Raw genomic sequence first — 27,424 nt, forward strand, 5'->3', positions numbered from 1 at the left:
AGAGAGCATAGTGATTAAGTATTTTTGGCATATTATACTCCCTTATAGGTTATTACACAATAATGGGTATAATTCTCCATGCTATACAACATCCTTCTTGCTCCTCTATTTTAAATGTAGTTTGTATATCCGGTACCCCTAATTTGTCACTCTCCCCTTTCTTTTTCTCATTGGTAACCACAAGTTTGTTTTCTGTATCTGTGAGTCTGTCTCTGTTTTGCATATACACTCATTTGTGTTATTTTTTAGATTCCACATAAGTGGTATCACACAGTATTTGTCTTTCTCAGTCTGACTTACTTCACAAGACATAATACTCTTAGATCCATCCATGTGTTACAAGTGCCAGAATTCCATTCTTTATTATGGCTGAGTAATATTCCTGTGTTTGTGTGTGTGAGAGAGAGAGAGACATACATACATGTTCTTAATCCAGTTGTCTGTGGGGCACTTGGTCTGCTTCCATGTCTTGGTTATTATAACTAGTGCTGCTGTGAACTTTGGGGTGCATGTATCTTTTCATATTTTTGTTTTTTCTGGATGCATATGCAGGAGTGGAATTGCTGTGTCATGGTGGTTCTATTTTTAGTTTTTTAGAAACTATTTTTCAGTAGTGGCTTTATCAGTTTTCATTCCCACCACTAGTGTACAAGGGTTCCCTTTACTCTGTATCCTCTTCAGCATTTGTTGTTTGTAGGCCTTTTAGAGATGGCTGTTCTGACTTGTATGAGGTGATACCTCATTGTGGTTTTGATTTGCATTTCTCTTGTAATTAGTGGTCCATCTAGTCAAAGCTATGGCTATGGTTTTTCCAGTAGTCATGTATGGATGTGAGAGTTGGACTATAAAGAAAGCTGAGCCAAAGAATTGATGCTTTTGAACTGTGGTGATGGAGAAGACTCTTGAGAGTCCCTTGGATTGCAAGGAGATCCAACCAGTCAATCCTAAAGGAAATCAGTCCTGAATATTCATTGTAAGGAGTGATGCTGAAGCTGAAACTCCAATACTTTGGCCACTTGATGCGAAGAACTAATTTATTTGAAAAGACCCTGATGCTGGGACATATTGAAGGTAGGAGGAGAAGGGGACAACAGAGGATGAGATGGTTGGATAGCATCACCAACTTGATGGACATGAGTTTGAGCAAGCTCTGGGAGTTGGTGATGGACAGGGAAGCCTGGCATGCTGCAGATCATGGGGTCGCAAAGAATTGGACATGACTGAGTGACTGAACTGAATAATTAGTAATGTAGAACATCTTTTCATGTGCCTGTTAGCCATATGTATGTCTTCTCTGAGAAATGTCTTTTCGGATCTTCTGACCATTTTTGGCTTGGGTTGTTTTTTGATATTGAGTTGTATGAGCTGTTTGTATATTTTGGATATTAATCCCTTGAGGGTCACATCATTTGTAAATATTTTCTCCAATTCAGTAGGTTGTTGTTTCATTTTGCTGATGGTTTCTTTGCTTTGCAAAAGCTTTTAAGTTTAATCAGGTTCCATTTGTTTGGTTTTGCTTTTATTTTTGCCTTAGGAGACTGATTAAAGAAAATACTGCTAAGATTTATGTCAGAGCACTCTGCCTGTGTTCTCTTGTAGGAACTGTCTTTAACTTTTGACATTTTAACTGTAATGTGCCTTGATGTAGGTATGTTTAACTTTTTCAGATATTGCCCTAACATTTTCCACAGCAGCTGTACTATTTTACATTTCCAGCAGTGCACAATGGGTCTGTTTCTCCATAGCCTAGCCACGTTGTTATTTTCTGTTTTCTGTTGATAATATCCATCCTGATGGTTGTAAAGTGGTATCTCTGTGGTTTGGTTTGCATTTCCCTAGTGATTAGTGAGGTTGAGCATCGTTTCATTTACTTATTGGCCATTGTATATTGTCTGTTCAAGTCTTTTGCTTATTTTAAATCAGATTTTCTGTTGTAGTTAACTCGAAGAGCTACAGTTTTATAGTTTTAACCCTTACATTTAAGTCTTTGATCGATTTTGAGTTAATTTTTATATGTGGTATATGATAAGGGTCTATCTTTAAGGCTTCCATTTTAATCAAATGATCACAAACTAGAAGTGAATAAAATGTGGAGTTTACTGGTTTGTTAAAAACATAGTGAAGTCTAGGACGTGGTTGAGACTCTGGCTTTATACTGTTGATGTTGCCAGATGTTGTGGAAGTTGAAAGCAGTTGGAGTTGTTAGAGGTTTTCAGTGAACCAGGAAAATGGGTGGAGCACCTGGTCACTTTCTCTAGGCCTCATTAGAAAATTACAGCGTTTATGCAGATTCTTAATTGGATTTGTCGCTCATATTTTTTATTTTTCTGTCAGACTAGCTATTATAATATATTATTATATATTCTTTTAAATTTGAATATGTTCATAAGAATTGACTTTGAATGGACAGTAGTGATAGCTGTATAATTAATTGAAATATTGTTTGAGTTTCCTTATGGAGAAAAAAATGAATTATACTCATTATCAGAAAAAAAAATCAGAAGTGAAACATCAATGAAATTTCATACGAGGTGTAACTTTTTACCTTTCCTCAGGGATTGAGGAATGATCTGAAAGCAGCTTTGGATAAGATTGATCAGCAGTACCTCAATGAGCTTGTGGGTGGCCAAGAGCCTGGAGAGGAAGACACCCAGAATGATTTGAAAGTTCACGAAGAAAACACCACAATTGAAGAATTAGAGGTGATCCCTCCACCACCTTCCTCACTCCCCCACCCCACCTTTCATTCCCTGGAGCTGATGGTTGAGCTCATTAGATTGTTCAGTTCACAGCACCCTGGCTTCTTTGGTCATTACAAAGGCCCTTCTATTTCATGACTGTTGTTTATTCACTCCCTTTTTTCTCATTTTCTACACACATTCCCCTCCTTCCTGCCTTCAAAAGTATTCATTCTGATATGTTTGATGTGTACATCCTTTTATTTATTGATGGTCTTGTAAAACCAGTAATGTTTTGTATGCATGTGCTTCGGTATACATAAATGATACTTTACTGTGAAATTCTTCATTCTGTTTTTTATTTTCAAGTTCCAACCTTGATATTCTGTGTCATCTAAACCTTTGATTTTAATTGTTACATAGTATTTTATACAGTGTTAAACCTTTGATTTTAATTGTTACATAGTATTTTATACAGTGTGACTTTCAGTGCCTTTTAATACTAGCACGTAATAATTGTGCATGCAATAATAAGCATGCAATAATCTTCTTCCTGTTACCACAGACAGTTTTGTGACCGACAGTCTTGTACATAACCCCTCTGGACCAGAAACAAGATTGCTTCTTAACTTGTCTGAATACTGCCGGGTTGCTCTTTGGAATGGGTGTACCAGTCTTCACTCCACCATCAGCAGTGTATCCGTACATCCCTGCCAACATTTGGCAATATCTTGCTTGCTTATTTTTGCCGGTGTATTGAATGTGGAGTGATATATGTAATATTACTTGAAATAATTTAAAATTATCTGTCTAGCATGAGCAAAAATAATGACTTAAATTTCTTGATAATTGTAAAGTCATTTTTCTGTTACCTTTCATTCCTTGCTCTTAACCCATGTTGACTGCTGTAAGTGAGATTGTAGTTGAGGTTATTGTTTGTTTTTTTGAGATTTTCCTCCTTTTTATTTATCTTTTAATATATATTTATTTTTAATTGATTGACTGCTTTACAATATTGGTTTGATTTCTGCCATACATCAACATGAATTAGGCTTAGCTGTACATATGTGAGGTGGTTATTTTATTTGTACTCCCACCCCCTGAATTGTACTGAAATAATAATTTTACTGAAATAAAACTGGTGAGCAAACCAGTTCTGGGCATTTTAAACAACTTTGGAGATAGTCACATACTATGCAATTTATCCTTTTAATGTGTACAATTCAGTGGTTTTTAGTATATTCACAAGTTCCAACAACAGTCTAATTTTAGAGCATTTTTATTCCCCTAGAGAGAAACCTCACATTTATTAGCAGTCACTCCCATTAATCTTTAGATTCATAAAAGATAACATGCTGTCTAAATTTAAATGGCAAATTGATATTTTTAACCTATCTAGAAATTCTCTCAGGCTTTAAATCAAAATTGGACCGTACATGTAATAAAGGGCCATGTTTGGACTGATGTTAATAGCATATATATTCAGCTGTTGCTCCTGACTAATAAACAGAAACCTTCCTTCTTTTCAGGCTCTGGGAGAGTCTTTAGGAAAAGGTGATGATCATAAAGACATGGACATCATTACCAAATTCCTTAAGGTATGTACTTTTTGGCTAGGAAAGGAGGATGTTTTCTTTAGATAAGAATTGGTCTTACTTTTTTTTTGGTCTTACAGTTCTGAATTGTTTAAGACTTAGACTGGAAAGGGAAACTCTCATTAAACATTTCTGCATGTGTAGTGTTTATAATGTTGGTATGTGTTTGGGTATAGAGGTTAAACAAAATGTGTATTTACTTTCTTCATGGCACTTGTAAAGCTGACTTATTACTGTAAACACACAGAAAAGAATCATAGCAGTAGAATGAACAAGAAGTTTTAAGGATTAAAAGATTTTTTTAAACATCCTGGGAAAGAGTGTAATAAGGAGAGAGTTCCAGAAGCTTCTCTGAGAGATGACATAAGGAAAAAGTGGCAAGACATTGGCAGTGAAAAAAGCAAACACTTGGGTAACCTTTCACAGAATTATCAGTAGCTCATTCTATCTTTCTTCCCAGCTTTTCTCTCTTCAGTGGTTTAGGTAGAGTATGTGCAAACCCCAGATTCCTTTGAACATTTCTTCACGAATTATCAATATTTATATTCAGACCAAGAAATTTAAATGCAAGAAATGCTTTTACTTGTATTTATAGTTTAAATGCGACATAATCGGTCATCAAGATTCTTAACCCACTGAGGATTTTGCATGGACTTAGCTAGGGCATGGGATCTAGTATGGACGGAATTTCCTCTGAGTGACGGCCTCTCCCAATAGCACGTGCATACGTAACACCACTTGGGGAATATGGCCTCCTCAGCCCACTGTTTAGCTGCCTCCAGAAAGGATGCTCTTTGTGTGGTTAAATTCAAGGAGCACCTGGGTAGTTTTCTAGGGTGGGATGGGGGCTGGTCATAGTTTCTTGTATTTTCGTTCCTTTTTTCCTTCCTTCTTTGGTCAAGTGTTTTAGAGGGAATTTTTAGTTGAATTGTGGTCTCTACTGCAAAAGTACAAAGTCCAAATATAGCATCATCATCCTTGAAAAATTGATTAAATATCACAGCACATGGCATTATGGCTGATAAGTCTAGGCAGGTTGAATTTTATGTAATAGAAATACAAATAAAAGTTTATTTCTATCAAAAAGTTACCTGTGAAACTTCTTCCTATTTCATCCCAGGAACTTGGGGAGCAGAGTTTCTGGCCTGAAAAAGAACTTTTTCGTATTTCAGCCCGGGGTTCTTTTTAGGGGAGAAATGGATCACACTTGAGCTAGGAATATGTGTAGAATAGGGAGGTTTGTGACTTGCCAAAAGCACTGCTTTAAAACATCTATGAGTTACTAAGCAGAAACAGTTCATTAAAACATCAGTGACTAATATTAATCAGTTAAGACATTTACTCTAAGGATGAATGTGTACTGTTTTGTGCATCAGAGAACTTTCGTGCTTATGAAACCACTGGGTGGCATTGTAGTCTAAATTTACCCTTTCTTTCCACAGTTTCTTCTTGGTGTTTGGGCTAAAGAGCTGAATGCCAGAGAGGATTATGTGAAGCGCAGTGTGCAGGGTAAACTGAACAGTGCTACTCAGAAACAGACTGAGTCCTATCTCAGACCCCTTTTCAGAAAGCTACGGAAGAGGGTGAGGGTTCTCAAAAAATGCTTTCATTAACTGATTTTTTTAAAATAGAATATACAAAGTTAGGATAAATGTGATCTATAACTACATATTGAGCTTCCGTAATTATTTTTTTTCCTTTTCCAGAATCTTCCTGCTGATATTAAAGAATCCATAACAGATATTATTAAATTCATGTTGCAGAGGGAATACGTGAAGGTACGTTATGCTGTGCATCAAAATTATATTCATGAATGTATCTAGATTGTGTGCATAATACGTTCATCTCATGTGGGGGTATTTTAATAGCAGGTTTAAGAATAAATGTGAAATAAATTTTAAAAACTAAGCATTTTATAATTTATTGTCAGCTTATTGTTAGATATGAATAGATATTGTTAGGTGTGAATTTTTTAATCATTTTGAAGGAAGGTATAAAGATTCTGCAGAGCACAAATTGGATATAGACAGTGTTCATTTCATGAATGGGACTGAATTTCTAAGTTTATAGATGGTTGATTATGGCTTGGAACAAATTTTCCCATAGAAGCAATGTTATTAGATCAGTTTCTCAGGCCAGCTGTAAAAGCCTGCTTAATCTATAATATAGCTGAACTATTGAACTAATGATACCATGGAACTTACCCACTTTTATGCTGGTTTCTCTGAGAAAATGTTCCAGGTCAGGTTGCCAGAATTCCTTGCTCTCTTTTCAGCTGCAGCATAGCAGAGCCTAGTAAGGGAGGACTCTTCCCCTTGCTGCGGTGTTTTTATTTCTGAATGGACTTGGGGAGGAGGTGGCTGGGGAGAGAAATCTGGTGTCCACGTGCTCTGAGGGCAGAGTTTAGAAACGTGGGTGCAAGGCTCTCAGTTGGTGATGAACAGGAAGAGAAGGGCCTCCTGTACTGCTAGCAGCATTGGAAGTATGCCAGTGCTCGTGGGCCGTCAGCCAAGTCTGAGGAGGGAGGCTCCCATGGGCTGTGCCTTCCAGGAGAGGAGGAGGAGGGGAGGACTTCCAGGCAGCACCTCCAGTGACAGTTCCAGAGCAGTAGACAGGCTCTACCAGGAAAGCGGGGAAGCCGTTGCTTATTCCTGTGCTCTGAGTGTCTGTCCTTAGCTCGGTGATCCTGGGTGACTGGAGGGCTCCCTGCTGAACTACTCCCTCTGCATGGGGGCCAGTTCATTAGTCAAAGAAACTGTTTGTTTTATGAGTGTCAGCTTTAATTTTGGGTAGTTTCTGTGAGTTGCCTGTTGCTTATGAAGGGTGATCCCATTGAGATGGATGGATAAGGTCACCATCACTGCAGAGAGAATTCAGGTCACTTGTCTGCTCGAGACCGTGGCTTCTCCTTGGTACTTTTCTCATTCTCATATATTATGTGAGAAGCTGGTGAAAGTTTATTTTATATACAATACAGACAGAACTAAAACTTCAATATTTGGACAGTTTTCTTTGAAAATTGGGGGAAACCAAATATTGGAAATTTTATCAGTTAATATCCAGTGATTTCTCACGCACAAGAATCAGTGATAAAAAATGTGTATACCCTTCTAAAATTCTACATTATCAGTCTCATGGGTGTTTGATTTTTAAAATTAAAATCTCTTTGAGTCCTGGTTGTATAAGCTTCTCTGACACCATTGGGTCTTCTCGAATTTACTTGCTTTCTGTTTTGTATTTTTCCTTCTTTCCCTCCATGAGTAGCCACACTTGGTTTAGAAAAAGCCATTTGTCTTTGTTGCTTTCTGTCTTCTCATTTTGTAGCCTTAAATTTTTTAAAAATATAACTTTATTTATTTATTCATTGGCTGTGCTGGGTCTTCATTGCTGCACAGACTTTCTCTAGTTGCAGTGAGCAGGGGCTACTCTCTAGGTGTGGTGTGCAGGCTTCTCATTGTGGTGGCTTCTCTTCTTGCTGAGCATGGGCTCTAGGGCACGTGGGCTTCAGTAATTGCAGTTCCCAGGCTCTAGAGTACAGGCTCAGTAGTTGTGGTGCATGGGCTTAGTTGATCCACGGCATGTGGGCTCTTCTTGGACCAGGGATCGAACCCGTGTCTCCTGCACTGGGAGGTGGATTCTTTACCACTGAGCCACCAGGGAAACTGTAGCTTTTATTTTTAAGATTCTTGGCAGGTGGGAGGTTTCGGGGGGCCAAAGTGAAACGATCTCATCCTTGAGCTATTCGAGGGCCAGTTTTTAATCTGTTTACACATCTGCTTTGGGACCAATGTGATGGTCCCAGCACACAGAGCCCATGCTACTTTCAGAGGCCCACACTGCTGTGTGGGGAGAGGATGTAGCTTCAGGTGGGATTATGAAAAACTAGTTAGCCTCTGTCTTCCCTGTGACCACCTATGGAGAATACCGGGTCTAACAGAGACTCAGACTGGAGTCTCTATCAGTGCATCAGATTACCTACCTAGTACTTCCAGATCTGAGCTGCATTAATATTTAATGCCTGAAGGCTGCAAAGAATGTTTGTCTTTTTACTCACTGGGTTAGTTAGCATTGGTTTCTGTTTTTCCACAGACATTTGTGGTTGTGGGCAAGCAATCAGTCACCCCTGTTTTAATTTCTTTTGTTTGGATAATGGGAATAGTAATATTTTCAACATGCCTAAGAGATGGATGAAAATTACATCATGTAGGGCTGTGAAATACTTTAAATGAAAAATTTGGACCAACAGAATATTTCTGCCTTTCTGATCTCTACTTAAACTTTCTCTTTAGGCTAACGATGCCTATCTTCAGATGGCCATTGGAAACGCCCCTTGGCCCATTGGTGTTACTATGGTTGGCATCCATGCCAGAACTGGCAGGGAAAAGATTTTTTCCAAGCACGTTGCACATGTTTTAAACGATGAGACACAGCGGAAATATATTCAGGTAAGTAGTTTGGAGGGCGAAGTGCTTTGGAGATTAACATTCCCCACTTCTCAAACTAAGTTTTGCGAGAAGGAGAATTACAGCAATAGGATATAGCATGACAGGGTGCAAGTCCACGCTTTGTATAAGTAGTGCTTGTATTTAAGACACCTTCACTGAACTGTAAAACAGAAAGCTTTTACGTGTCATAGATGATGTAAGACAGAGTCAAGTGTTGTGCTTTAATTACCTTAGAAGTGAAATAAAACTATTACTGTTTGCTTTGGGAATTTACTGAAGAATGATGAATTTACAGAGTATTTTGCAATAAGTCACAATTTTGTTATTTTCAAGGTAAGTTTAACATATAGACTAAAAAGGTACGAATAGTCAAAATTTGGCTAGTAGTATTTTTTAAATAATTTATAACAACACTTCTCTACACAAATAGATTTAAAGTATTCATAGTTTATTTTCTTAAAGTTATTGATCCTCACATAAACCTGATAATACTGCTGTTGGATTAAACTTTTGTTTTTAGTGGGGGAGAAAACCTCAGTTATAACCTAGTTTTTGCCAAGTTATCAACGATCCCAGGTTGTGTCTGTATAATGACTTTTGCTGGATGTTAACGCTAAAGCTTGGAGATGAAACTCAAAGTTTATTTAAAGTATAAGATTCACTTAAAATGCATAACATGTTTTCAGAATTTGTGCTGGACAATAGTCGCTATCATATTCATGCATTACTATTTTATTTCATTTCACTTCCAAGTGCTAAAGGTTATTTTGCCTGTCATGCTTTGTGCCTTATTCATATGTATTAGCATTTTAAAATATGATTTCAACTTGACCCCCTAATGGGAACTGCAGAATTTTAGAGTTCAAATATAGTTGTGGAAATCAAAGACATTTCCATTTTTTAAATAACCACCATTGACTGTATTGAAGGCAAAAAGCTTTTAGTTGGGGGGAAAAGTGGCTTGGCTTTAACAATGGAATATTGTTTCCAGTGATTAAATTTACTGATTGTCTTCAGTTATACCATGGCCAAGGCTATAGTGTGTCTAAAAGTTCATTTTGTGTGTGTGTGTATGTGTATGGTGCACACTCAGTCTTGTCTGACTCTTTTTTGCAACCCAATGGACTGTAGCCCACCAGGCTCCTCTGTCCATGGAGTTTTCCAGGCAAGAATACTGGAGTGGGTTGCCATTTCCTCCTACAGGGGATCTTCCTGACCTAGGGATTGAATCTGAGTCTCCTGCAGTGGCAGGCAGATTCTTTTCCGCTGAGCCACCTGGGAAGCCCTGTCTTAAAGACAGCATGCTTTTTTTAAACAGTGGTTTGATTACCATCTTATAAATGTTTATCCTTTTTAAAAATATGCTTAGTATTTTAAAGATTTCTGGTTTATTTTGTAATAGTATTTATTATTATAGCTATACAATGACCTATCCTCCCTCCATTATTCTTCATTTTTGTAAAAAAAAATTATTTTATTTTTGGCTGTGCTGGGTCTTGCTGTGCTTGTGGAGAGCAGGGGCTGCTCTCTGGCTGTGATGTGTGGGGTTCTCATTGCGGTGGCTTCTCTTGTGAGCTTGGACTCTAGGCACACGGGCCCTAGGGCACAGGCTCCATAGGTGTGGCGCATGGGCTTAGTTGCTCTGCAGCATGTGGGATCTTTCTGGATCAGGGATTGAGCCTGTGTCTCCTGCTTTGGCAGGCAGATTTACTACCTCTGAATCACCAGGGAAACCCCAATGTTCTTTCTTTTTAACTTTTCTCCTTCCATTCCTTTTTCCCCAAGGTGATTAGGGAATATTGGTGAACATACTGTATCTGAACTGTAGGAAGGTGTTTGACCTAAACAGAATAATATTCTTGTGTACAGATGTAAATATGATAAGACAGCCAGGTGGACTCAGCTTGTTGAGTGAGAGAAGCCATGAGGACTGAGTAACGAATCCATGTCTGTCTGGGTGGTTGCTGGTGATATGCCACAGGGTTCTTAGTGACCTCAGCACTCTCCTGTTCAACAGTTTTCATGACCAACTTGGATGACTCTACCAAGAGGTATATTTATCAGATTTACAGACAGTAAGAAACAGAAGGGATAGGCTGTACGTTCAGATGGAGAAGAAATTTGCATTCTGAAGGTTCTTGAAAGACTGAAGAAAAAAACTGATTCTAAAAAATCAGTACTTATCTTATTCTAAAAGATTATGATGACCACAAAGAAATTTGAACTATCAGTTGCTTGAGCAGTTTGAGCAGTGTATATCTGGAAGGATTAGGGAATTTGGTGGACTGTAAGTACAATAACAGTAGTGTAGTTTGGCTACTGGCAGGTCTAATGAGAGCTTATCTACATTGTTAGAGAGACATAATAATTTAATTTAGGGTACGTTCCACAAGGCGGGAGCATAGCTCACTGATGTGTCCTCAGAGTCTAGTATAGTGCTCGTGGTGGGTGCTCAATCAAGATTTGCCCATTGAATGAATGCTCAGAGGCACGAGAGGTCAAAGTCTGGCTTTTATTCTAGTCCTTGAGAAAGCAGACTCTTGTTGGGGGTCTGGATAACTGTCGATAAAGAGAGAACTTTGTGGTGGAAGAGGGATTAAGTTTGTCCTATACAGTTAAGGCCCTGGTGACTCAATGGTAAAGATTCCACCTGCCAATGCAGGAAATGCTGGTTTGATCCCTGGGTCGGGAAGACCTGCTGGAGGAGGAAATGGCAACCCACTCCAGTATTCTTTCCTGGAGAATTCCATGGACAGAGGAGCCTGGGTCCTTGTGGTCACCAAGAGTCGGACATGACTTAGCGACTAAACAGCAGCAGCAAGGTATAGGAAGGAAGACACATTTCTAATCAGTTTAAGGAAAAGATTCTTCCTTTTTTAATCTTTTTGTCTTGAAACAATGGTAAACTGGTAAGAGGTTGCAAAAATAATACAAAGAAACTTTTTAGCAGGCAGAATTGCCCCCGAATAGGAGTAGGGCTGCTTTAGAAGATACAGGGGAGATCCCTACCACTTGATATTTGAAAGAATCTGGTTAACTATTACCCTTATCTGGTCCTTCGATATCTCTCTGCTGTTTTCCCTAGAGGCCTTTGCTTAAACCTGAGGTTGCAAATTGACACTCACAGGATAGTCAGGTAACGAGTGAGCGGAGTGTTAAGAAACCCCTGACCCTTGATCTGGCTTGTCTTTTCCAACTTTTCATGTAGACAGAGAAGCAGTATTTCATTTTCCTGTCAACTCTGTGATGAGAAAGGCAGACAGGTGATTAGCAATGTTGTTAGTTCCATTGTACTCCAACATAAAATAAAAATTTAAAACCGTGGCAGTGCAAGCACAGCATGAAGTGTCAGCCGCATCTTAGCCTTAGCATCACTGGTGTCACCTCAGCTCACTGTTACTTTGTAGGAATATCTTTCTAATGTCGCTCCATCTTCCTTTATTTTTTAGTGAGATACCAGAATCCTTAATTTTTTAAAAAAGCATATGCTCCTATTTTTAAAATATTGGCAATAACAAAAACAAAAAATTAGCAGTTTGTGAGGCCAAATTAAGTGCTAGTTTTTGATCTATCTTAAACCCATGGGGCAGCTCAAGGCAAAATGCTGCCACCCCATGTTAGCATTTTATGAAATTCTTGATTACAATTAACTGAGTGATTTACTAAGCTGTCTTTTGAATCTCCTCTTATTTTGGTATTCGGGTGAGACTAATGTGAATTATTCCTACAAAGGGACGCTTTAAATATATGATTTGAAGTTGAAGTCAGGGAGTGACCCACTTTTTCTTAAAGAGTCAGGTAGTAAATACTTTAGGCTTTGCACTTCATAGGTTTCTGCTACAACTGTCCAACCCTGCAGCTGTGTGAAAGCAGCCAGCGGCTGTGTTCCAGTGAAATTCCGTGTATAAAAGGGATGAGCAGCCTGTGGGCCGTAGTTTGTTGACCCCATAGTAAATATGTAAACCCAAACCTTTTCTCGTTAAGATATTTGCTGAGGAGGTAATTGTGAAAGTCATTTAATAGGGTATTTTCTTTCTAAATTTAGATATAGTAAACCTTTGTAAGTAGTAAAGCATGTAAAGTGTACTGATCTTAACTGTACAGCTCAGTGATTCTTCATGTACGTGTGATTTTGTATCAAGATGTAAAACAAGGTCTAGATAACAGGAAGTTTCTAGCAGCATCCCTGAAGTTTCCCTCATTCCTTTTCTGAGTCTAAGCCCTCCTCCCATCAGAAATAACCATTATTTTGATGTGTGTCATTATTGGTTAATATTGCCAGGTCTTGGGCATCACTTAAATGAAATCTTGCAATGTATAGAAGAATTCCTTTTGCATGGAAATACTGGTAAGAAATAACTGTTTTCTGAAATACCGTGAAACCAATTCAAGGGGATCTTTACTGGGGCTTCCCTGGTGGCTCAGCTGGTAAAGAACCTGCCTACAGTGTGGGATACCTGGGTTCGATCCCTCGGTTGGGAAGATCCCTTGAAGAAGGGAAGGGCTACCCACTCCAGTATTTTGGCCTGGAAACAATTCAAGGGGTTCTTTACTATAACATGATTTCATCTTTGGGTTTTATGCAAATCTCTGTAGAATTTAAACTGTGAAAATTGTTTGAAGTGTTCTCTTTCTCACAAAAATTAAACACACCACAGGGAGGGTTTTCTCACCATGCAGATCAAAGAGAAGTTGGATAGCATATTAGTTAACTGCAAATCTCGGGTGAGATGGAACTGTTGGTAGGAACTTCAAGGACTTTGGTTGGTCTGCCAAATGCAGATGTAACCTTTGGCCCAGATTTGGGTAAAGCTTCTCCACAGATTACAGAAAATTCTTCATTAGTTAGTCTCGATAATTCAGTCATTTCCAGACATCTCTTGAAAAGGTTCATGTTGTGACGGTTCTTTACTTGTTGGTAAAGAAGAGGAGGACAAAAAGCTGAAATTGACCTCACGTGGTGATTTGCCCTCCAGATCCAGTCCATCCTTCCTTACCTGATCCTGTACCTTGTGCCCTGGAAACCTGGCTTTTATGAACAACAGTGACAGGCTCCCTTGCCCTCTGAGTTCTGAATGGGGTGGGCTGTGAGAGAGATGGGAAGGCATTTTATAGGCAGGAGAGGAATGAGTTTGGGTGTTTATTTTCCTGGCTTCCTCTTGTGGAGTCACTGCACCCCTCCTCAAGGTCTGGCTATCTCTGTCTACTTTGAGTAACCACTTTCCTCCCTGACCCCCTTGGAAACAGGCTGGCTGTGGCTTCGGGGTATTGCTGGCTTGGTGATGCTGTATTGTCTCTTGTTGGTCCCGGTCTTGCCCAGACCTTTGTAAAATCCTTGGAACTATTACGGTCATATTACCCGACTTGAGTGTGCCCTTCCTTTTCCTGTGGATACCCTTCCTAATTCATGTAGATTAACTGCTCTGTGTGCTGTGTTTCAACACATGTTTCTTTGGGAATTAGAAGATTAAGGAGTAATATTCATTCCAAATAATTTTTCTCAAGTCTTCACTATTCCAAAAGGCAAAATGTTCTTTAATACTCTTCTCTGGCAAGTTGTGTTCAGTAACCTCAAGTTTGTAAATTCCCTGGTGAAAACATCATTCCAGCATTTTATGTCAGGTATTTATATCTGCATTTCAGTTTGGCATATTTCATCTGGACTTTGCTTAATTTGTTTTTGTGAAACATTTGTAAATTTATAACATGTTTGTGTATTGCTGAAAATGGTATAACAGAAACATTCATTACTGCAGTGAGCAATCACAGCTTGATCCATGTGCTGGATACACACTATCATTGTTAGTTGGTAAACACTCTCTATACATCAGATTCTATGTCACACATTTGTGGGTCAAGTGGCCTTATCCTATCTTCAGGCATTCTTGGGTCTGAAAAAGCATTTCTTAAAGGCAAGTTACTTTGGTAACAGTTTACACATTTAATAACTTCCTGGCATATTAAAACAAAATTTTAGAGAAAAATACTGCTTAGCATTTCTCTTTCATCTATATTACCTTAAAAAAATTTTTTTTTTTAAGTTTATTTTATTTTTGGCTGTGCTGGGTATTCATTGCTGCACAGGTTTTTCTCTAGTTGTGGTGAGTCGGGGGCTACTCTTCGTTGGGATGCACAAGCTTCTCTGTTGTAGTGGCTTCTCCAGTTGCCGAGCATGGGTTCTAGGTGTGCAGGCTTCAGTAGTTGCAGCACGTGGGCCCAGTCGTGTCTCCCAGGCTCAGGAGCACAGGCTCAGTAGTTGTGGTGCGTGCGCTTATTAGTTGTTCCACTGCATGTGGGATCTTCCCAGACCACGTATTGAACTTGTGTCTTCTGCATTGGCAGGTGGATTCTCTATCACTGGGCCAGCAGGAAAGCCCTACATTACCTTTTAATATAGAACACTGAGGGTTGGTGCCATGATGCCTTTTAGCTGGCAGCTGAACAGACATTGTACTTGGTATATTAACTTATATTTCTCAATCACATGCATGAGAAAAAAAAAAGATCATCTTGCACTGTGAAGTCCTTGTAGGTCAGATAAATAAAATCTTTCCTCAAATTGGTCTTCTGCCATACATTTTTACCTACTTTCATTAAGTAGATGAGTGCTGTTTTCAAAATGTAATTATCACTTGAAGTCCTTCAGTCGTGTCCAACTCTTTGCCACCCCATGGACTGTAGCCTACCAGGCTCCTCTGTCCATGGGATTTTCCAGGCAATAGTACTGGAGTGGATTGCCATTTCCTTCTTCAGGGGATCTTCCCAACCCAGGGATCAAACCTGGGTCTCCCACAATGTAGACAGACGCTTTACCGTTTGAGCCACCAGGGAGGTCCTTTCATTTGATACTACTTTCTATGAAATGATAAACCTTTGAATTTGTACTTCTGTTCATTTATGTGACAAACATTCAGACAGGTAAAAATGGGAGCAGCTCTGTTTCTTACCGTAAACTCGAGAAGAAGATGAAGTTAGCCCCAAACTGAGTTTTCTTTAATTTCTACTATGTCCTGCAGAGCCTGAGCAATTGAATACATTTGGCAGTTGCACTGGGACTCTTCATTGGAAGCAGCGTGAGATTGCTTTTGTCCCAAGCAGCTTGATCCAGATCAGAAATTGAAAAGTCTGGAATGAGTTAATTTAGATCCACTCAATTTTAATCATATACACTTGTGTGAAAAGAATTCCTGTGGACACTTTTTGAAGGATTGGCCTTGGTATATACATGGCTATGAATGTTGAAAGTGTAGAAATTTTTATTAAGTACACACTTTTAGAAAATCACACTTTGGGTTAAAGGTGTATTCTATCAAAGTTAGGATTAATTTTTAACTATCTCATGTTAATTCATTCCTTTATTAGAACATATGGCAGTTCATTTAGTTCAGTTCAGTTGCTCAGTCATGTCCAACTTTTTGTGACCCCATGGACTGCAGCATGCTAGGCTTCCCTGTTCATCACCAACTCTCAGAGCTTGCTCAAACTCACGTCCAGTAAGTCAGTGATGCCATCCAACCATCTCATCCTCTGTCATCCCCTTCTGCTCCTGCCTTCAATCTTTCCCAGCACCAGGGTCTTTTCCAATAGGTCAGTTCTTTGCATCAGGTGGCCAGAATATTGGAGTTTCAGCTTCAGCATCAGTCCTTCCAGTGAATATTCAAAACTGATTTCCTTTAGGATGGACTGGTTGGATCTCCTTGCTGTGCAAGGGACTTTCAAGAGTCTTCTCCAACACCACAGTTCAAAAGCATCAATTCTAAAGTGCTCAGCTTTCTTTATAGTTCAGCTCTCACATCCGTCCACGACTACTGGAAAAACCATAGCTTTGACTATATGGACTTTGTCGGTAAAGTAATATCTCTGCTTTTTAATACACTGTGTAGGTTTGTCATAGCTTTTTGTCCAAGGAGCAAGCGTCTTCTAATTTCATGGCTGCAGTCACCATCTGCAGTGATTTTGGAGCCCACCAAAATAAAATTCTTTCAGTGTCCTATCTTTTTGTCTTTTCATACTGTTCATGGGGTTCTCAAGGCAAGAATACTGAAGTGGTTTGCCATTTCCTTCTCCAGTGGACCACATTCTGTCAGACCTGAATGACTGTTCACTGAAAATGAACTCTGAAAGATGTTCACTGAAAGCGGAACTCCCCAGGTCAGTAGGTGCCCAATATGTTACTAGAAATCAGTGGAGAAATAACTCCAGAAAAAATGAAGGGATGGAGCCAAAGCAAAAACAACACCCAGTTGTGGATGTGACTGGTGATCGAAGCAAGGTCCAATGTTGTAAAGAGCAATATTGCATAGGAACCTGGAATGTTAGGCCCATGAATTGAGGCAAATTGGAAGTGGTCAAATGGGATGGCAAGAGTGAATGTCAACATTCTAGAAATCAGCGAACTAAAATGGACTGGAATGGGTGAATTTAACTCAGATGACCATTATATCTACTACTGTGGGCAAGAATCCCTTAGAAGAAATGGGGTAGCCATCATAGTCAACAAAAGAGTCTGAAGTGCAGTACTTGGGTGCAATCTCAAAAACGACAGAATGATCTCTGTTCGTTTCCAAGGTAAACCATTCAGTATCACGGTAATCCAAGTCTATGCCCTGACCAGTAATGCTGAAGAAGATGAAGTTGAATGGTTCTATGAAGACCTATAAGACCTTTTAGAGCTAACACTGCAAAAAGATGTCCTTTTCATTATAGGGGACTGGAATGCAAAAGTAGGAATTCAAGAAACACTTGGAGTAACAGGGAAATTTAGCCTTGGACTACAGAATGAAACAGGGTAAAGGCTAATAGAGTTTTGCCAAGAGAATGCACTGGACATAGTAAACACCTTCCAACAACACAAGAGAAGACTCTATATATGGACATCACCAGATGGCTAACACCGAAATCAGATTGATTTTATTCTTTGCAGCCAAAGATGGAGAAGCTCTATACGGTCGAAAAAAACAAGACCAGGAGCTGACTGTGGCTCAGATCATGAACTCCTTATTGCCAAATTCAGACTTAAATTGAAGAAAGTGGGGAAAACCACTAGACCATTCAGGTATGACCTAAATCAAATCCCGTATGATTATACAGTGGAAGTGAGAAACAGATTTAAGGGGCTAGATCTGATAGACAGAGTGCCTGATGAACTATGGATGGAGGTTCATGACACTGTACAGGAGACAGGGATCTAGACCATCCCCAAGAAAAAGAAATGCAAAAAGGCAAAATGGCTGTCTGAGGAAGCCTTACAAATAGCTGTGAAAAGAAGAGAAGCGAAAAACAAAGGAGAAAAGGAAAGATATACCCATTTGAATGCAGAGTTCCAAAGAATAGCAAGGAGAGATAAGAAAGCCTTCCTCCGCAATCAATTCAAAGAAATAGAGGGAAACAATAGAATGGGAAAAACTAGAGATCTCTTCAAGAAAATTAGAGATACCAAGGGAACATTTCATGCAAAGATGGGCTCGATAAAGGACAGAACTGGTATGGACCTAATAGAAGCAGAAGATATTAAGAAGAGGTGGCAAGAATACACAGAAGAACTGTACAAAAAAGATCTTCACGACCCAGATAATCATGATGGTGTGATCACTCACCTAGAGCCAGAAATCCTGGAATGTGAAGTCAAGTGGGCCTTAGGAAGCATCACTACAAACAAAGCTAGTGGAGGTGATGGAATTCCAGTTGAGCTCTTTCAAATCCTAAAAGATGATGCTGTGAAAGTGCTGCACTCAATATGTGAGCAAATTTGGAAAACTGCAATGGCCACAGGACTGGAAAAGGTCCATTTCCCTTCCAATCCCAAAGGAAGGCAATACCAAAGAATGCTCAAACTACCATACAATTGCACTCATCTCACGTGCTAGTAAAGTAATGCTCAAAATTCTCCAAGCCAGGCTTCAGCAATACATGAACCGTAAACTTCCAGATGTTCAAGCTGGTTTTAGAAAATGCAGAGGAACCAGAGATCAAATTGCCAACATCCGCTGGATCATGGAAAAAGCAAGAGAGTTCCAGTAAAACATCTGTTTCTGCTTTATTGTCTATGCCAAAGCCTTTGACTGCATGGATCACACAGTAAACTATGTAAAATTCTGAAAGAGATGGGAATACCAGACCACCTGACCTGCCTCTTCAGAAACCTGTATGCAGGTCAGGAAGCACAGTTAGAACTGGACATGTAAAGCTCAACGTTCAGAAAACTAAGATCATGGCGTTCAGTCCCATCACTTCATGGCAAATATATGGGGAAACAGTGGCTGACTTTTATTTTTTGGGCTCCAAAATCACTGCAGATGGTGATTGCAACCATGAAATTAAAAGATGCTTACTCCTTGGAAGGAAAGTTATGACCAACCTAGACAGCATATTAAAAAGCAGAGACATTACTTTGTCAACAAATGTCTGTCTAGTCAAGGCTATGGTTTTTCCAGTAGTCATGTATGGATGTAAGAGACTATAAAAAAAGCTGAGTGCAAAAGAATTGATGCTTTTGAACTGTGGTGTTGGAGAAGACTCTTGAGAGTCCCCTGGACTGCAAGGAGATCCAACCAGTCCATCCTAAAGGAGATCAGTCCTGAATATTCATTGGAAGGACTGATGGCTTGAAGCTGAAACGCCAATACGTTGGCCACCTGATGTGAAGAGCTGACTCATTGGAAAAGACCCTGATGCTGGGAAATATTGAGGGCAGGAGGAAAAGGGGACAACAGAGGATAAGATGGTTGGATGGCATCACTGACTCAATGTACATGTGTTTGGGTGAACTCCAGGAGTTGGTGATGGACAGGGAGGCCTAGTGTGCTGCAGTTCATGGGATCGCAAAGAGTTGGGTATGACTGAGCAACTGAACTGAAATGAAAGTAAAGGTCTGTCACTGTTTCCATTGTTTCCCCATCTATTTACCATGAAGTGATGGGATCGGGTACTATGATCTTCATTTCTTGGATGTTGAGTTTTAAGCCAACTTTTCCACTCTCCTTTTTCATTTTCATCAAGAGGCTCTTTAGTTCCTTTTTCCTTTCTGCCATGAGGGTGGTTTCATCTGCATATCTGAGGTTATTGACATTTCTCTTGCAGTCTTGATTCCAGACTGTGTTATGCAGTCCAGCATTTCGCATTATGTACTCTGCATAGAAGTTAAATAAGCAAGGTTACAATGTGGAGCCTTGATGTACTTCTTTCCCAATTTTGAACCAATCCTTTTTTCCATGTCCAGTTCTAACTGTTGCTTCTTGACCTCCATACAGATTTCTCAGGAGACAGGTAATGTGGTCTGGTGTTCCTATCTCTTGAAGAATTTTCCACAGTTCATTGTAATCCACACAATCAAGTCTTTAGTGTAGTCCCTGAAGCAGAAGTAGATGTTTTCCTGGAATTCCCTTGCTTTTTCTATGATCCAGCTGATGTTCACAATTTGATCTCTTGGTTCCTCTGCCTTTTCTTAAACCAACTTGAATATCTGGAAGTTCACGGTTCATGTACTATTGAAGCCTAGATTGAAAAATTTTGAGCAATGGTTTGTTAGCGTGTGAAATGAGTGCAATTGTGCAGTACTTTAAACTTTCTTTGGCATTGCCTTTCTTTGGGATTGGAAAGAAAAAAAAAAAACTAACCTTTTCCAGTCCTCTGACCATTGCTGAGTTTTCCAAATTTGCTGGCATATTGAGTGTAGCACTTTCACAGCATCATCTTTTAGGATTTGAAAGAGCTCAACTGGAATTCCATCACCTCCACTAGCTTTCTTCGTAGTGATGCTTCCTAAGGCCCACTTGACTTCTCATTCCAGGATTTCTGGCTCTAGGTGAGTGATCACACCATCATGGTTATCTGGGTCATTCAGATCTTTTTTGTATAGTCCTTCTGTGTATTCTTGTCACCTCCTCTTAACATCTTCTACTTATGTTAGGTCCATACAGTTTCTGTCCTTTATTGTGCCCATCTTTGCTTGAAATGCTCGCTTGGTATCTCTGATTTTCTTGAAGAGATCTCTAGGTCTTTCCCACTGTATTGTTTTCCTCTCTTTCTTTGCATTGATCACTTAGAAGGCTTTCTTATCTCCCCTTGCTATTCTTTGGAGCTCTGCATTCAGATGGATTTTTCTTTCCTTTTTTCTTTTGCCTTTTAGTTCTCTTTTCTCAGCTGTTTGTAAGATCTCCTCAGACAATCATTTTACTTTTTCCTTTTCATCATCTTGTGGCTGGTAAAGAATCCACCTGCAATGTGGGAGACCTGTGTGATCCTTGGATTGGGAACATCCCCAGGAGAAGGGAAAGGCTACTCACTCCAGTATTCTGGCCTGGAGAATTCCATGGACTATATATAGTCCATGGGGTTGCAAAGAGTCAGACATGACTGAGCAGCTTTCAGTCACTTGCTCACTTTTTGGGGATGATTTTGATCACTGTATATCAGTGAATCATTGTATATCATTGAACACTATATCCTGTATAGTATTAACAAACCTCTGTCCATAGCTTTTCAGGCACTCTGTCTATCAAATCTAATCCCTTGATTCTAGTATTAACAAACCTCTGTCCATAGCTTTTCAGGCACTCTGTCTATCAAATCTAATCCCTTGATTCTATTTCTCACTTCCACTGTATAATTGTTAGGGATTTGATTTAGGTCATACCTGAATGGTCTAGTGGTTTGCCCTGCTTTCTTCAATTTAATTCTGAATTTTGCAATAACGAGTTCATGATCTGAGCCACAGTCATCTCCCGGTCTTGTTTTTGCTGACTCTGTAGAGCTTCTCCATCTTTGGCTGCAAAGAATATAATTAGTCTGATTTCAGCATTGGCCGTCTGGTGATGTCCATGTATAGAGTCTTCTCTTGTGTTATTGGAAGAGGGTGTTTGCTATGACCAGTGTGTTCACTTAGCAAAGCTCTGTTAGCCTTTGCCCTGCTTCATTTTGTACTCCAAGGCCAAACTTGTCAGTTATTCCAGGTGTCTCTTGACTTCCTACTTTTGCATTCCCGTCCCCTGTGATGAAAAGGACATTTTTTTTGGTGTTAGTTCTAGGAGGTCTCATAGGTCTTCATAAAACTGTTCAACTTCAGCTGCTTCAGCATTAGTGTTTGGGGCATAGACTTGGATTACTGTGATATTGAATGGTTTGCCTTGGAAGTGAACTGAGATCATTCTGTTGTTTTTGAGATTGCACCCAGGTACTGCATTTTGGACTCTTGTTGACTATGATGGCTACTCCATTTTTTCTAAGGGCTTCTTGCCCACAGTAGTAGATATAATAGTCATCTGAATTAAATTCGCTCATTCTGGTCCATTTTAGCTCACTGATTCCTAAAATGCCAATGTTCATTCTTGCCATCTCTTGTTTGACCACTTCCAGTTTACATTGATTCATGGACCTGATGTTCCAGGTTGCTATGCAGTATTGTTTTTTTACAGCATCAGACTTTCCTTCCATTACCACTCACATCCACAACTGGGCATTGTTTTTGCTTTGGCTCTGTCTCTTCATTCTTTCTCAAGCTATTTCTCCACTCTGCCCCAGTAGCATATTGGCCACCTACCAACTTGGGGAGTTCATCTTTCAGTGTCATATCTTTTTGCCTTTTCATACTGTTCATGAGGTTCTCCAGGCAAGAATACTGAAGTCATTTGCCACTCCCTTCTCCAGTAGACCATGTTTAGTAAGAACTGTCCACCATGACTACTGTCTTGGGTGGCCCTACATGGCATGGCTTGTAGCTTCTTGAGTGAGACAAGCTTGTGATCCAAGTGATCAGTTTTCTGTAATTGTGGTTTCCATTCTGTCTGCCCTCTGATGGATAAGGATAAAAGGCTTGTGGAAGCTTCCTCATGGGAGGGACTGGCTATGGGGAAATCTGCATCTTGCTCTGATGGACCGGGCCATGCTCAGTTCAGTTCAGTCAGTCAGTGCTGTCTGACTCTTTGCAACCCCATGGATTGCAGCACGCTAGGCCTCCCTGTCCATAACCAACTCCTGGAGTTTACTCAAACTCATGTCCATTGAGTCAGTGATGCCATCCAACATCTCATCCTCTGTCATCCCCTTCTCCTCCTGCCTTCAATCTTTCCCAGCATCAGAGTCTTTTCCAGTGAGTCAGCTCTTGGCATCAGGTGGCCAAAGTATTGGAGTTTCAACTTCAGCATCAGCAGTGAATATTTAGGACTGATTTCCTTTAGGATGGACTGGTTGGATCTCCTAGCAGTCCAAGGGACTCTCAAGAGTCTTCTCCAACACCACAGTTCAAAGGCATCAATTTTTTAGTGCTCAGCTTTCTTTACAGTCCAACTCTTACATCCGTACATGACCACTGGAAAAACCATAGCCTTGACAAGATGGACCTATGTTGGCAAAGTAACGTCTCTGCTTTTTAATATGCTGTCTAGGTTGGTCATAACTTTCCTTCCATGGGGTAAGCGTCTTTTAATTTCGTGGCTGTAGTCAGCATGAAATCTGCAGTGATTTTGGAGCCCCCAGAAATAAAGTCAGCCATTGTTTCCACTGTTTCCCCATCTATTTGCCATGAAGTGATGGGACTGGAAGCCATGATCTTAGTTTTCTGAATGTTGAGTTGTAAGCCAACTTTTTAACTTCTTGTCTTTCACTTTCATCAAGGGCTCTTTAGTTCTTCACTTCTGCCATAAGGGTGGTGTCATCTGCATATCTGAGGTTATTGATATTTCTCCAGGCAGTCTTGATTCTAGCTTGTGCTTCATCCAGCCCAGAGTTTCTCATTATGTATTCTGCGTATAAGTTATATAAGCAAGGTGACGATATACAGCCTTGATGTATTCCTTTTCCTATTTGAAACCAGTCTGTTGTTACATGTCCAGTTCTAACTGTTGCTTCCTCACCTGCATATAGGTTTCTCAAGAGGCAGGTCAGGTGGTCTGGTATTCCCATCTCTTTCAGAATTTTCCACAGTTTATTGTGATCCACACAGTCAAAGGCTTCAGCATAGTCGATAAAGCAGAAATAGATGTTTTTCTGGAACTCTCTTGCTTTTTCGATGATCCAGTGGATGTTGGCAATTTGATCTGTGGTTCCTCTGCCTTTTCTAAAACCAGCTTGAATATCCGGAAGTTCATGATTCACGTATTGCTGAAGCCTGGCTTGGAGAATTTTGAGCATTACTTTGCTAGCACGTGAGATTAGTACAATTGTGCAGTAGCTTGAGCATTCTTTGGTATTGCCTTTCTTGGGGAGGGGCCATGCTTAGTAAATCTTTAATCCAATTTTCTTTTGATGGTGGGGCTGTGTTCCCTTCCTGCAGTTTGGCCTGAGGCCAAACTATGGTAGGGGTAATGGTGACCTCCTTCAAAAGGGCTTTTGCCAGGACTGTTGTATTCCATGCCCCACATCACACAGCAGGCCACTGTTGACCCATGCCTCTGCTGGAGACTCCTGGACACTCACAGAGAAGTCTGGCTCAGTCTCTTGTGGGGTCACTGCTTCTTTCTCCTGGATCCTGGCATGCACAAGGTTTTGTTTGTGCCCTCCAAGAGTCTGTTTCCCTGGTCCTGTGAAAGTTCTGTAATCAAATTCTACTTGCCTTCAAAGTCAAATTCTCTGGGGATTCTCAGTCCCTTTGCTGGATCCCCAGATTGGGAAATCTGTTGTGGACCCTAGTACTTTCGCAACAGTGTGGGAACTTCTTTGGTATAATTGTTCTCCAGTTTGTGGGTTGTCTGCCTGGTCGCTTGGTGGGATTCACACGCTGCGCCTCCTGAGTCTGCTGGAGCCAGAGCCCCTGTTCCCATGGCAGGCCACTGCTGACCTGTGCTTCTGCAGGAGACACTCATACACTAAAAGGCAGGTCTGGCTCAGTCTCTGTGAGATCCCTGGGTCCTGGTGTGCACAAGGTTTTGTTTGAGTCCTTTGAGCATTTGTGACGAGTATGGGGTTTGATCCTAAAACTGATTTTGCCCCTTGTACCGTCTTGTAGGGGCTTCTCCTTTGCCCTTGGACATGGGGTATCTTTTTTGTTGGGATCCAACATTCTCATGTCAATGGTTGTTCAGCAGCTAGTTGCATTTTTGGAGTTCTCACAGGAGATGAGTGCACATCCTTCTACTCTGCTATCTTAGGCACATTTTATGTACCTCAGAGCCCCTGGGAAGGAGGCCCCCAAGGAAAGGGTCCAGCCAGCATCTCTAGGCCACATGACCCCTTCCGCTAGCCACTCTGGAGGGTGTAGGGTGGCTGTAGGAGGCCCTCCACCACAGGCCCCAGTCCCAGGCAGAGAGGCACCCAGTGAAGCAATGGGACCCCAGGCAACATGCAGATGTGGAGAATGAGGGTGATGATATTGTCCAATGCGGATAAGACCCTCCTGAAAAACAGTTATTAAGCGTCCTTCAACTTCATTGAGAGAATTTAAATAACTAAGTGGAGAACATTCTTAACTTACCCCTGTTCTTCATGTTCCTATGCTGTGTCACTAAACACATCTGTGCTTTCATCTTTGAGACTGTTCTTGCAGGGTACCTTAGTGACAGGGACAGAAATAATTGATTTAATAATGTTTTCCTTTGATGTTATTCAGTCCCTAAGTTGTATCCGACTGCTGCCCCATGGACTACTGCATGCCAGGCTCCTCTGTCCTCCACTGTCTCTTGGAGTTTACTCAAATTCGTGTCCATGGAGTGGACCATCTCATCCTCTTCCACCCTCTTCTCCTTCTGCCTTCAATCTTTCCCAGCGTCAGGATCTTTTCTGATGAGTTGGCTCTTTGCGTCAGGCGGCCAGAGTATTGGAGCTTCAGCTTCAGCATCAGTCCTTCTGGTGAATATTCAAATATCTTACATTGAAGTAAAAAGATTACTTAAAATCTTCCTCAAGTTCTATTGACTAATGATAGTTCATAAGGTAAGACAAATCTAAAAGGTTATGGTTATAGTTTGGTTAGGTTTTGAGAAGTTTTTGTTTTCTGCAGTAATAAAGAATTGGTGTTGCTTTAGTTGATGCAGGTTGACTGTTTTAATGGTTCATTGATTTATCTGGATATAAACAACTCTCATTATCCAGGATTTGTATCCCGTATCACAAGCTATCATACAGCAAACTGTAGCCATATTTGATATTCCTATACCTTATCTAGAATATTCTCTAATGCTTACTATTAGATTTTTAAAAACTGAAGTATTTGTCATAGATTTTACCAAGTTGAACATTAAAAAAATTTCTTACTCAGCTTTACCATCTTGAGTGTACAGTTATGTGTACCATCTTCAGTGTATCAGCTTAAATGTATAGTTCATCAGACTTCTTAAAATGCAGAATATTTTCCTGGAAACAATAATGATTAAAAAAAATCAATTTAGTTAATACTATGCGGGGAGAAAGTCATTAAGGAGTCATTAATGAGGAATCTGTAGAATCTAGAAAGGCTCAGGACATGGGATGTTTAGGCACTTAAAAAAGGCCAGACTGTGGGATGGGGCTGAAAATGAAGGAGTGGTTGAAATTAGGATAAATTGTCCAGAGGTTCCTTCTCCTGTGCAAGTGGGCCCCCATTCCCATCTCCTCTCTTTCAGAAAACAAACGTTCTGAGGGATTCTACCATCAGGCAAGGTGAGATTCCCTACTCAGAACAGACAATTCAAGTGAGAGTGTGTGTGTTGACAAATGGGACCCCTGTTTCCTCTTCTCCTTTGGTTCCTCTGATGCTGGCAGGTGGGCTTTTACTGCCAGCTCAGGAATGGAAGTTCTTCTCTGAACTGACCCAAGAGAAAAAATGTATAGTTACTAACATTTAGCATTCCAACACTGAAAAAACTGGCTTACTGCCATATTGTCCTAAAATGAAGTTCCACTGATAAGCCCTGCCCATTCAGTGAGTTTCCTTTAGCTCCTTATTGCCTTACTCATAAATATGCATGTTCACTTAGGATCATCAGGTGTTCGTGGAAGTTTCCAACATGAAAGACCAAGACCAAACACATAGTAACAATGGAGTTGAGAGTTATGGCATTACAGTATCAGTTCAGTTCAGTTGCTCAGTCATGTCTGACTCTTTGCGACCCCATGAATTGCAGCACGCCAGGCCTCCCTGTCCACCACCAACTCCCGGAGTTCACTCAGACTCATGTCCATCGAGTCAGTGATGCCATCCAGCCATCTCATCCTCTGTCGTCCCCTTCTCCTCCTGCCCCCAATCCCTCCCAGCATCAGAGTCTTTTCCAATGAGTCAACTCTTCGCATGAGGTGGCCAAAGTACTGGAGTTTCATACCATGCCATTAAATTTACCCATTTAAAGTATACAAAACATGGCATTATCCTTGGTTTTTCTCTTTCTCAGCCCACATCAGCAAACCGTGATGGTTCCATATTCAAATAACATCTGGAATCTGATCCCTTCACTACCTCCACTACCCCAACCTGGTTCCAGCCACCAGCCTCTCTTCTCTGGATGGTTGCAGTGTCTCTGCTCTGAGCTCTTTTCCTTGCCTCTCTTTTGTTCAGTATCTGTACGGCATCCAGAGGGATGCATTTAAAATACAAACCAGACTGTGATGTTTTCTTGCTCAGAGCGCTTCAGTGGCTCTTGTGTTCAGGGAAAGCCAGAGTCCTTCTGGTCACTTCTCACAGCATGCACACCTCTTGCCTGCCTGATCTTCTCCATAGCACTTACTATCATTCAACATATTAGACATTTACATAGTCATTTTGTTTCTTGTCTTACACCTGTTCTCGTCTTCCTTTGTTAGA

At 40.4% G+C, this 27,424-nt stretch overlaps 1 protein-coding gene across 6 annotated transcripts in view; it reads left to right on the forward strand.

Moving 5' to 3' along the window:
* The window catches only part of PRPF18 (pre-mRNA processing factor 18), a 66,328-nt gene that overhangs the window by 25,306 nt on the left and 13,598 nt on the right, over positions 1 to 27,424 (forward strand). For 5 of the 6 annotated variants that reach the window (XR_827060.1, XR_827062.1, XR_827061.1 and 2 more), the window contains 5 exons: positions 2,556 to 2,702; positions 4,208 to 4,276; positions 5,716 to 5,856; positions 5,980 to 6,051; positions 8,563 to 8,718. Coding sequence is in view for 3 of the 6 variants with exons in the window: in XM_010859946.1 (XP_010858248.1) it covers positions 2,556 to 2,702; positions 4,208 to 4,276; positions 5,716 to 5,856; positions 5,980 to 6,051; positions 8,563 to 8,718 (585 nt within the window). In the remaining 3 variants the exon portion in view is untranslated. Of the gene's footprint in view, positions 1 to 2,555; positions 2,703 to 4,207; positions 4,277 to 5,715; positions 5,857 to 5,979; positions 6,052 to 8,562; positions 8,719 to 13,000; positions 13,176 to 27,424 lie in introns of those variants that run through there. The other variant, XM_010859948.1, reaches the window with a different exon arrangement.

Source organism: Bison bison, unplaced genomic scaffold (assembly GCF_000754665.1).
Source record: "Bison bison bison isolate TAMUID 2011002044 unplaced genomic scaffold, Bison_UMD1.0 scf7180017864461, whole genome shotgun sequence".
NCBI classification, from domain to species: Eukaryota; Metazoa; Chordata; class Mammalia; order Artiodactyla; family Bovidae; genus Bison; species Bison bison.